General features: G+C 40.8%; 1 protein-coding gene across 1 annotated transcript in view; it reads right to left on the reverse strand.

The window, feature by feature from the left end:
* The window catches only part of CACNA2D3 (calcium voltage-gated channel auxiliary subunit alpha2delta 3), a 776,511-nt gene that overhangs the window by 47,936 nt on the left and 716,447 nt on the right, over positions 1 to 12,128 (reverse strand). Inside the window, exons 32-33 of the mRNA XM_064496418.1 lie at positions 3,417 to 3,492; positions 379 to 431 (exon numbers count right to left, since the gene is read on the reverse strand). Of these exons, the coding sequence (XP_064352488.1) occupies positions 379 to 431; positions 3,417 to 3,492 (129 nt within the window). The remainder of the gene's footprint in view (positions 1 to 378; positions 432 to 3,416; positions 3,493 to 12,128) is intronic.

Below are 12,128 nucleotides of genomic sequence, written 5' to 3' on the forward strand. Positions count from 1 at the left end.
AAGACATCCAACGTAGCACAGTGGACGACCCTGGCAATTTGTTCTTCTGACCACAGCCCACCCAGGCTGCATTAAAAACAGCCAGACATCTACGTTAAATTTAACAGTAACCATAATAAATAAATTTGGTTTGTGTATTGCAAGCTGTTCATCTGCTAAACAGTGACATAAAGGCATAAGCAGTGACCACGAATAACTTAATGAAAGATAATTTTTTGGACTCAGCATTCAGTATTTCGAGATGTTCAGTGAAGTTATCTCAGAGCATTATGAATCATCTAATGGTTATTGAAAACACAAAGCAAGTTTCCCAATTCACTTTATAACACAAAAAGAAAAGCAATAATACTTTTTTAAAATGCAGCAAATTGTACTTACAAGACGAGTTCTGTCATTATCCATTTTACTGCAGCAAGGAAGGCATTATAAGGCTGAAGAGAAGAATTTCATTCATTAAAAACAAAGTATCACACACAAAATTAGTAGTTTAACCTAAAGCTTTACATAAAGACAATGTTATTCTTTTAGAGAGATTGATATCATGTCAAAAAACAGTGAAGCTCTAGCTAAAAGACAAAAATGGTTGGATACTGTATCCCAAAACTAACATCCTAAAACTTTGAACTCCCTTGTAGTGAGATGTGATTTACAAGTAAAATAAACATGATCTAATACAGGGGTTATCTCTGGGAGGAAAAAGGAAGTTCAGTAAACGATGCTTAAACCGTTACCCTCTGGGGGCTAATATTTCGCAGCCTAATGCTGAGGGGCTGGAATCATATAACTAATTTCAAATGGTAATTCACAGGGCTGCCTCTCGGAAAGGCGATTTCCCGTTTTCCATCTCTGTACGTCATTCACTGAAATACTCAAAAATTGCATACTTGATTTTAATGCCACCCATGAATTACGTAGGACTTAGGCTGCCTTTTCTCACACTTACACATTAGGACTTGAAAAAATGATAACCATATAAACATATGATTTTATCCTTGCAGAAAATCCCCTTCACTCTATAAAAGAAGGCATTGACAGCCTAATCTTTATTTCAGAATATTCTAATTAAAAAAAGCAATGGGATTGTTTATTCTGTGATATTTCCTATGTGGATAATTCAATTTCCTGAATTCTGGAAAATACCAAGTCTCCCCCTCAGTCAGTTCTTTGTATCTAAGTATGCCAGATACGTGAGTGGTGGGTGGACCTGACAGACAGGCAATGACATTGGCAAAGCCTGGGCCCCAAGTTGTGGGTCCAGAAAAATCTCAGAACCTTTTGTGGTTGCCTTTAGGTAGCAGGGAATTGAAATGCCTAATCCTGCTTTCTTTTTCTTTCTTTTTTTTTTTTTTCCCCCCAAGCTCTAGAATTCTTCCTTTCTTCCTTCCTTCCTCCCTCCCTCCCTTCCCTTTCCTTCCTCCCTTCCTCTTTCTTTCTTTTTTTTTTTTTGTTTTTTCTTTTTCTTTCTTTATTTCTTTCTTTCTCTCTCCCTCTCTCTCTCTCTTTCTTTCCTTTCCTCTTCCTTCCTTCCTTCATTTTTAACACCTTTATTATGGTATGGTTCCTGCACAGTAAATTACACATATTCCAGATGCACAATTTGATGAATTTTGACAGATGTATACACCCATGAAACCACCACCACAATCAAGATAGCTACCATCCCCATCACTCTCCCAAGAGGTACAATTTTCAAATTCCCAATTTATCCCTTCCCACCCTCTTTACTCCCTGGTAACCATTTGTGATGGGATGGATGCTAAAATCTACCTTCCCAGCATTTTGATGATAAAGACTAGAACTAGGAATGGGGAAATTATCCAGTTTCAAATAAAAGAAGAACCAATTTATACACCTGTGACCATTCTTGAAATTTCCCTATTTCAAGCCAGTAAGCAAATGAACAGAATAACAACAACAATCCACTGGGGTTACTCCTAGTCCACCTAGATTTCAGACTGGATCTCTTGCTCTGGTTAAGTGTGTCCTGTCATTCCTTGAATCACAGGGCTTTCAGGATTAGGGTCAGATAAGGATGTGAACTCTTAACTATTTCCTAAAATCAAATGCATCCAGACAGTCCCGTGGTTCTGCCATTACTATTCTTATGGCTTGAAAAATAATCATCTTTGTTTTTAAAATACCAGGGTGATCAGACCTTAGGACAGTTCTGTGTCTTTGTACTTGCCTGGATGTGTAGTAACATTTCAGTGCCCCTTCACAGAGTAGGAGAGAATATATGAAGGGATTAACGAGGCTTTGGAGGTGAGGAGGGGGAGGTATAAGGGCAACTCACCCTGAGGCCTGGGAAGGGTACTCAAGCATTCCTTGCCAGATGCTGGCTCAAAGCAGGGTAAACAAAGGGATTATGCAAACATGGGATTAAAAAATTTAAATGCACATTAGCATTCAGAAGGATAAAGCCATTGAGCTTTTAAGCCTAATGATAAAAACATATCTTGGGAACATTTTAAGTCTAGAAATATTCATGTTAAGGTTAGAGAAATTGGGTTTGAAAAGATATGTTAATTCTCACCAAAAAGAGGTATTTTTCAAAATGTCCAATTTTTTAGTTCCTAGTTGCCTCTCAGAAATGTTCCAGCTCCAAATCATTTTTTGCTCCCTCAGTGTAGGAGAATCATGTTAAATATTTGGTTTTTATATAATCCTTTTGCAAGATTTTACATCTGCAAATAAGAAGGTGTATATTTATATCTTAAAACCAAAATGGCTCTTAAATTTTGTGTTTCAAACCAAATTTTAGGTTGATTTTTGCAATTTACAAAATGATAACATGTAATGGTTATAATTATACACATATATTAGACTATGTTGAAGTATCTATATTAGTTTTTTCTGTGTTGTCAAGTTACTGGTGGCTAAACTTACAATGCTTGCACACTGTAAATTACATTCTTTAACTGAGGGTAAATTGTAACAGTTAATTTCTGGTGATCCGAAATCCAGTTTCTAAAGATATAAAGCTACACTGATTGATCCTCAACTGTGGTATCATGGATGGAATCAGATCCAAGGAAAATGATGTTAAAAGCAGCAGCATGATTAAAGAATCTGATCAAAATGTGAATTTGTTCACAGGTAACAGGAAGATTCTGTTGAATCAAATTCTCTTTTATATGAGAATAAGAGAACTGATAAAACTTCTTCCCTTTTCTATACATCAAAAGGGGGCTGCTGCATTAATCCATCAGATTTCAGTCATTCACATAATCACTGTGCTTGGGTTTAAACAGAAGTGATTTTTCTTAACCAGTAAAGTCAAGAAATACATTTAAATATTCACAGTTTTGAATATTTAAACAGATAACTTGATGACTCTAAAGAAAAAGATACGTTCACACACAGGGACAGACAGAAGAAACATGCAGCTGTTTTCTGAGAGACTGCACTGTACTTACATCCAGTAGGCCATGGGCGCCATCACTGGTCTCCTTGTTGGCCCTGCACATGGCTTGATAGTCATAAAGGGTAATTCTATAGGACAAAATGGAAAGGAGCTTTACTAAATGGGAAAACATGAAAAACAAATGATGCTGTGCACCAACCAGCAAGGTGAACAGTCACTAACACCACGATCCAGTGCAGCAGTGACAAACACAAATCAAGGCAGGCCTAACAATGGTGACAAGCAAGGAAAACGGCAAAGTCCAAGACTGGGGACAGTCACATCACACTTGGAACTTGAATAACAAAGAGAATAAAGGTAATGGGATGGAGAGGGGAAAGGAAACCTCCCATCCTCCACCCCCACAACTTGACAAAACAGACATTTTGGTTTGAACAAGAATGGTTTGCCTGGACCAGGATACTACAAAGGAATATGTTGTTTTAAACTTAATTCTGGGTCCCCAATGGACTCCATGTGGCCCGTGTCTCCTAGGTTAAGGAGAACTAGGAAAGGCCACTTTGGGTTAAGAAATGTCAAGATTCTCTATCTCTTTTAAGCATGAGGAAACAGGTCTGGACCAAGATAAGTCCTGTACTTTGACAATTTGTTGGAAACCAGCTGGCTCGTTAGTTGTAATCACCTCCTCCACTACTACCACCATAATGAGTATATTCTTACTAAAAACAGTGCAGTTTATAAAACAAGAAAACGGACATTTTTTTCCTCCACTGGTGATAAAAATATAGCTCTCATTCCAGTTATGGCCTTTACTCAGTTGCAATGATGTTTTGTTTTATGATTGTTCCAGATATTTTAATTTCCCATCAAAAACTTTACAAAGTAAAAAAGAATGGCAATTTTCTTTTTTCTTTTTCCCTAAGAATGGCAATTTTTATCAAGAAATTAGGAGCTTTTAGACAGAGTAAACACCTTATCCCAAAGAAGACATGCATTTCACCCTCCTCGCCCAGCTCCTCTTCCCACTATTTCTGCCACCCCAAAGGAGAGACACTTTAAAGTCCAGCCTGAGTTACATAACAGCTGCCAGGTGGCATGTTAACACTGTAATCCATGAACTTCTAAATGACTGGAAGGAATTCTCCCTATAGGAATCCCTTTCTGAAATAATGCAGTGCTTTATGTGGAGCATACTTAATGCTGTGCTGGGAATGTACACTAGAATAAAAGTTACATGTAGCAAGACTGAGGTTGGATCTGTTTCACAGCACCTAGCACAGCAGCCAGCATGAAGAAGGTATTCAGTTTTACAAGGTTAAATGCATGAATGTTTGCCCAATTGCATGAATCTCGAATAGATGATAGCACAACTGAGATTGAAGAGGTCAGCTGATGTGACATGAAGGCCTCCTCCTCTGGACAATGAATAGAGACATCACACACATCACTAACCAAAGGACATCTATGGGCACCAAGCAGAAAACTGGCCACATCAGACCAAATTTAGATGGAAACCAGCCCCTGACCAGCACCACACAGGCATTCATAGGAAGCAAAGCCCAAGAGGACACCAGTGTCACACAATCTCCCGGCAAGTCCCCAAAGCCCCTCCCTTTTCAGGACATTTCTAGTGCTGTTCACTGTCCTCCGGCTTTTTTCCTCCCAGCAGATGCAAGCAGAACCTGTGTTTATTCATACAGAAATGAAGCCCACAAACCAGTCAGGCATCTGGCTCAGGGAAGGCCCTGAACAAACTTCTCACAGAAAAGCTCATCACTGATGCAGCCCTGACACTAACCCAGCCATGGAATCAACTGCAGACCACAATGGACAACTCTAATTGTCTTTGACTGACCTACCACGCCAGTCTGCATCCTCAACAGGGGATTTCGCAGGTGCCCTTGAAAGGGCTTTCTAGGATTTGCCAAGAATTATTATTGGCTTTATTCTTTTCCTATGGTCCAACTTTGTCTCTGCAGCTGGAATTTGGGCCAGAGCCAGTAAGAGGCAGCATGAGCTGAGTGGAACATGCATGTGCTTGGGGTCTTATAGACATGGATACAGTCTGGCCTTGGCTTAAAGGATGGTTCTGCTATTTACCCAGGGTCCAATCTAAGGTTGCTAACCTTCTTCAGAAGTTTCATTTTCTCACTTACAAAGTGACTCCCAGAGATGTTCTGAAATTTAAATAATCAGATATGTGGAAAGATACTGCAATATACTATGCAATGTGCTAGTCTTACAATGACCCTTACAATAGAAGGCCTAACTTTGTTCTTTGCTGTATTTTGTGCTCTTAAGCTACATTATTCCCAAAAGCACAAGAGACTGGCAGTGTGACCTAATGATTCACATGCCAGCTTTGAAATCAGTGACCTGAGCTCAAATCCTAACTCATCCACTTTTTACAATTTTTTTAAACCCTCTTCATGCCTCAGTTTCCTCATCTGTAAAATAGTAAGAACAATGGGTACCGTGTAGGTTGGTTGTGAAGATTAAGTGTGATTATGCATATATTGCCTTTAGCACAGCGGCTGGTACAGAGAAAGCATTCAACAGAAGGCAGGGCTGCAGCTGCTGTTTTAATTTATTAGTCTGCTTTTCACTGCCATTATTAATTAATGGGAGTGGTGTTAAATGCAATGGGAATTGACTCAGGCTTTACCCAGCTGGCTGATGGATGGATAGGCCTCCTGGTTTTCTTAGCTCATTGGCATATATAATGCAGTGTAAAATTCACACTTGTTACTACACTACAGTACTAGACACTTTCAGAAGCCAGGCTGAGGTTATCAAGAGATGATGTTGGAACTTTCATCCACAGGCTTAGGACCGTGATAACAACAGCCAACATCTACTGACATCTATTTAGCAACCTGAGCAAGGTACTCTTCTAAGCATGTCCCTACAAGATATATTCTAATCATCCGCATTTCACAGAGGGGCAAACCAAGTCTCAGCTAGCCTAAAAATGTGCCAAAGTTCACACACCTAACAAGTGGCAGGGCCAGGATCAGATGGGGGCCAAGCTGAACCCACCTCACCTTGACTTTTGCCTAGCAGCAGACTCTAACAGGTCCTAGGAAATGCTTAGAATTCAGCCCTGTGCACCATCCAAGGGTCTTACTGTAATGCCACAGGAAATGCTGCCCAAGATAATGTCTCATAACCATATCCAGAATTAACTTTCAACCCAAGCTGAGGGGCTATGGTGGGATCACCAGGCCAGGCTGGACCAGCTGGCTAGTGAGAACCCTTTGTCATGGTAACTGCCCTGACAGACAGATGGTTGGCAGCTCAGGATTCTTCTGGGATCATTTTCAAAGGCTCCATTTTACATGTTGGGGCCAAACTCAATTGCTCTGGGGCAGCCTCCAGGCCAGGGTTCCTGCCTTTCATTTCACAAAGAAGCTTTCCCGATTCGACTGCCACTGAGGAGGTTACAAAACAAACCTCTGTCTTCTCCACGCTTAGACAGCTTTAACTAGATGTTGTAGAAAGAGACTTCCAGATTGTTGCCCTTTCTGAAGTGATTTTGTTACTGTTCTAAGTAACTCCATTTGGTGACTACCTATATCCTGTTCAACTGATTATAGTTAAAGAACATGACAACTGCCTGCTTTCATTCAGCTCTAAAATAAGCCCTGAGCATCGTGCCCAGCCCAAGGTTGGTGCTGCACTACTGCACTCAGCAGTGGGAGTTTATTCTTATTACAGATAACATGCCTTAATCCCCATGACATCACCACCAGGCCACGGCAACCACAGGCTGCTGGGGAGACCTTATTATTAGCATCTCTGTGCTCACTAGATGGGTCTCTTTGAAACTTTGACAGAAGGCAGATACGATCTTTGAAGAAGAAACTCAAAGCAATGCAAACAAAGTGTGGGCATCACTATGGGCCCTATACTGGGTAAAGCCTTGGGTAACAGGTCCATGCCATTAGGATTTGCTTAAAGCCATTTTGCTGATTCTGCTCTTTTCCAACTAGACAAAAATCACAACCAAAAAAAAATTTTTTTCTTCTAAAAATTAGAAGGTTGAATTCCAAAGACATGAGCTCAGTTGATTTAGGCTTGTTAGTAACTGTGAAACACCTACTATGTGCCCATGAGGCCAGGTACTTTAACTGTAATGACTCACTGAACTAACACACTTTGGCTGAAAATCCGCCTAAAAGCCAGTCTTGAAACACCTTAATGTTTGTAAATACAGTCCTAAAAACAGGACTTGGGAGGCATCTGACATAGAGACCCGCCGTGGGATATATTTAAGCAATTTTGAATCTAAAAGTAGTAGAAGCAAAGTGACTCACGAGGGCAGCATGTAAAAATATGTTCTTTGTTGAGCTATAAAACATGTTCTATGGGGCAGCTTTCAACTTGCAAATGTCAGGTCATGGAGCAGGAACATAGGAAATTGTAAACAAAGTGATTGTCACCATGGGGAGCCTGACTCATTCGTACATCTCAGAAAGCCAGGAGAGTGGAAAGCTCAATCTGTTGATCTGAGCGGTAACAGAAAATCCAGAAGGAGCTCTTCCCTCTTTGCCTTGGTTGCCATCTCATCCCACAGCAACTTCTTCCAGAGACTGCCGTGTTCTTTATGATCAGCACAGCACATCTAATGCAGCACAAGTGGTAGCTGAAGCTGCCTTTGAACACTCCAACGGGAAATCACTAGAGCAAATCTAGTTAATGAGCACCCATCATTAGCAGAGAGTAAGCGCCATGGGGCTGCATCAGCCAGAAGCCTAGCACACAGGGTACTGGGGCCACTCAGGGTCCAGTGCAGAAGGCTGAGAGGGAAGCCTCACTCATTCTATAGATTAGGCAGAAGGTTTATCAGCAACAAATGCTTTTCATCAACAGTTGCTGAGAATACAAAAAACAACAAAGCTGCAGATACTGATCACACCAGCATCTTACCCTAAGGTAATATAAGCAGTAACAATAGGAAATAATCAATTACTTTCTGCCAACCAGGTATTATCTCCAGTACCAGGGGAATGCTTACATTTATAGGACAGGAAACTAAGGCTCAAAGGTGAAGTCACTGTGGCTCTCCCAGTGACATCTGCTTTGATCCTAGGGCACAAGATAACAAGCATGCGTGCCCAGTAGGTGCACCTAGCCAGTGGCTTGTTTGCCCATTCAACTGCCTCTTGCATGAAAATTTGCTTTCCTTGTTAAAGTGAAGGGGAAAATGCAAACATGATTAATCCCACACAGAAAAGATTACATTTCTTTTGCCTCTTTGTTCAAGAAATAGAAGAAACCAGCTGAATTCTGTTTGGGGAATGAGTGAATGCAAAATCTATTTGAGGCAAGAAACTTGGATGTTGGGGGAACTTCCTTGGGTTCTGCCAAGTTCCTGAAGCCATGTCTCTATTTCACAGTGACTGCACCACGGTAATGTCTAAGCTGGGTGTAACACAGTGTAGAGCACGTAACTGAGACTCAGGATGTCAGAACCTAGGGACATGGGTGTTGCCAGTGTCATCACTACTCGTCAAACCCAACAGGTATCACTGAGTGCTTCTGCTTTAACTGCCGGAGGTCAGACATCATGGACAGATGTGCTATGGTGGCTATGACCATTTGTGTTGCAGACTGCACTGGGCACGTGTGCAGAATGTCACATGGGGTGTGGGGAAAACTAGGAGTTAGAAATACAGCCTCATTTCTGTTACAGTTTCAGAGGGGTTATCACAAAAAGCCAGATTCAATATTTAGAGGACCTTGGTGGCCTGAAGCAAACTGGGGTATGGTTGATGCAGCAGACACTATGATAGTCGTCCAATATCCATTCTCCTTTTCTGCTAAGCAGAACCTTGACTATTTGATATGTACATTTCCCAGGTTCTTTTGAAAGTAGCTGAGGCCATGTGATTAAGCAGAAGTATTATATGGGAGTAAGTACTTTAACAAAGACAGATATTTTAATAAAGAAATTTTACTTGGCCTTTTGGCCCTCCTAGAATCCTCCTTCGGCCAGCCTAGATTGCAGATGTAATGGCTGGACCTCAGCAGCTATCTTGGACCACGAAGTAATCTCAGGTTTAAAAGCCAACTTGAAAAAGAATATGAAAAAAGAATATAACTGCATCACTATGCTATACACCAGAAACTAACAAAATATTAACAAAATATTGTAAATCAATTCTATTCTTCAATTAAAAAAAATAAATAAAAATAGCAATGCAATCTCAAAAAAAAAAAGCCAACTTGTAGAAAGGTAGAGAAAAAAAGACGTGGTCATGGGTTCATGATGGCAACATGAGGCCTCCAAATTAGTATCTTCAGACCTCCTTCACATAAAAGAGAAAAAGACTCCTATGTTCTTTAACCCTTCGCTATATTGGAATTTCCTATTATTTCTAGTAGAACTGACTACTAACAGTTGCATTAGACTCCAAGTTTGAAAGACTTCTTTTTCATTATCTCTTGAAGCAAAACAAGCATCAATATGAGTAAAAATCTCTGTAGAAAATAATTCAGTCTTCTCCAACTATGGGAAAAGATGAATGGTGATTAGGAAAACATGGTCTGCAGTCTGGACTCTGAAAGACGTGAATTCAAATTCCATCTCCCAACTCACTACTGTGGGTGAACCTGGACAAGTTACTGCTTGGAGCCTCCACTTCCAGTTGTTCTTTTTTCAAATGGAAATAATAATTACTCATCATTTCATAGATTTGTTATGAGGATTAATTAAGGTAGTGCACGTAAACTTCTTGGAATAATGCCTTGCCTGTCCAGTTGACCCTTCAACAATAGGGGTTAGAAGAGATGACCCTCTGTGCAGTCAAAAATCCCTGTACCATTTGCCCTCTGTCTCTGTAGTCTCTCCATATCCACAGTTCCATATCCATGGATTCAACCAACCACAGATCATGTAGCATTATAGTTTTCACTACTGAAAAAAATCCATGTGTAAGTGGACCTGCATAGTTCAAATCTGTGTTGTTCAAGGCCTAACCATAATTAGTATTAAAAAAAAAATAAGACCTCCTGCTATTACGATGAAGCTGAAGGTGACTACTGTTATTGTAATTAGGAAACCTCAAGCAGCAGTTCTGGATTTTAAAGAATGGTCCATTGGGATCTCCATGTCTCTGCATTCCAGAAAGTTTGGCCCAGAAACACACGTGTCCAATCCACTCTGTCTTCTTGTTCCCTTCAATGCCACCTCTGACAAAGCACACTTCTGTGGACATGGTCAGGTCAACAGGAAGCCAAGAAGCCATTACATTCTTTACATGAGTTGTTGAGGATCAGACATTAGTGGGGCAGTTGGCATTAGAGAATAGCCATCCAAACATAACAGACTTCTCCTCTAACACCCTCTGGGCTCCGAGGCCAAGGCATTTGCTGAAATATAATGCGATCACCAAAGACAGGAAAAGCTCCAGTCACTTGCCATGGAGCCGGTGCAGTTCCATTATATGGAGACATGGGTAGAAATGGTCCAAGTCTTGAGTCCTACCTGATGAGTCACCTTTGCAGAAAGGCAATTTAAAGAGCAGAAAGAGCTGCCACCACAGGGGATTCTACAAAAGTCAACTATGTTAATGGATGTGTGTGGGGTGAGGTGAAGAGGACATTCACCAGGCCCCACAGGGAAAATCTGAATGGTTTTGGAGGGGTGAAAGCTCAGGCATGCTGCACCATGCACATAAAACAAGACAGAGCAAAACAGAAAAGACACAGCCAAGAGAGATAGGAACTCTCAGTAGCTCCCAAAGCAAAACAAATTATTAGCAAGCAGTTCATTTCTCTGCAAGCCAAGGGCAAGGTGTGCCCCATTGGTCTTTCCTTCCCTGAGCTTAATTAAATATACAAAGAACAAGGGAAGACCCTTCAGCAGAAACCACAAGGATGTCTGATAAAAGCAGGCATTACTTCATTTAACCCTCACCGCAGGTATATAAATCATTCTTTCAGTTCCATTTTGCTGCAGAGTAAACTGAAATTCCGGAGTTTAAGTTGCCAAAAGTCAGGCGGCTTTGAAGGGCAGCATCTAGACTGGAACCCTGGTGCTTTTAACTTAGTATTTCTTGACACTGGCTGCACCTGAGAATCACATAGATGCTTTTAAAAAGCATAAATGCCTGGGCACCATCCCCAGACGAATTTAATATGAATCTCTTGGGGTACAACTGGAGCATAGGTGTGCTTTAAATGCTCTCCAAGGATGCTAGCTGAGTCCAGGCCACCCCAAGGCTGTGCTGTGGGGGTGACTGCTGTGTACTAACTACCTTTGGGGTGGGGGGGTCACTAGTGATTTAAAAAAGGAAAGGAGAAAATTTTAAGAAAAATATCTCAGACATTTGGAGCTCTTGTCCAAGAGCTAATCTTACTTCCTATTTGCTGTATCTTTGCAATTTGCAAAAAAATTTTCATTTATTTCAGTTGATTCTCACCTATTTTGGCGACAAAGAAATTGAGGCTCAGAGAAACCGAGGGATCTGTCCAAGGCCACAAAGTGGCAATTCTAAGGCTCAACCTGAAGTCTTCATACTTCAAGTTCAGTGTACCAAAGAGGCCCAAACAAGAACCCGGGACACTCTCCTACGACCAGCTATATATGTATTTTCCCTTTTCCCTGAATATTTAACATTGAATTTGCATCACTGGGAGCAAGAAGAGGTGGGGAAATACATGAATTCCAACACAAGTATTTTGAAACTAGATTTTCTCTTAATAGTTATGAGAGGGGTGATATCACTGCCAAGGCCAGCAAGGAGAGCCATAAAGGGTG

Source organism: Camelus dromedarius, chromosome 17 (assembly GCF_036321535.1).
Source record: "Camelus dromedarius isolate mCamDro1 chromosome 17, mCamDro1.pat, whole genome shotgun sequence".
In the NCBI taxonomy this organism is placed as follows: Eukaryota; Metazoa; Chordata; class Mammalia; order Artiodactyla; family Camelidae; genus Camelus; species Camelus dromedarius.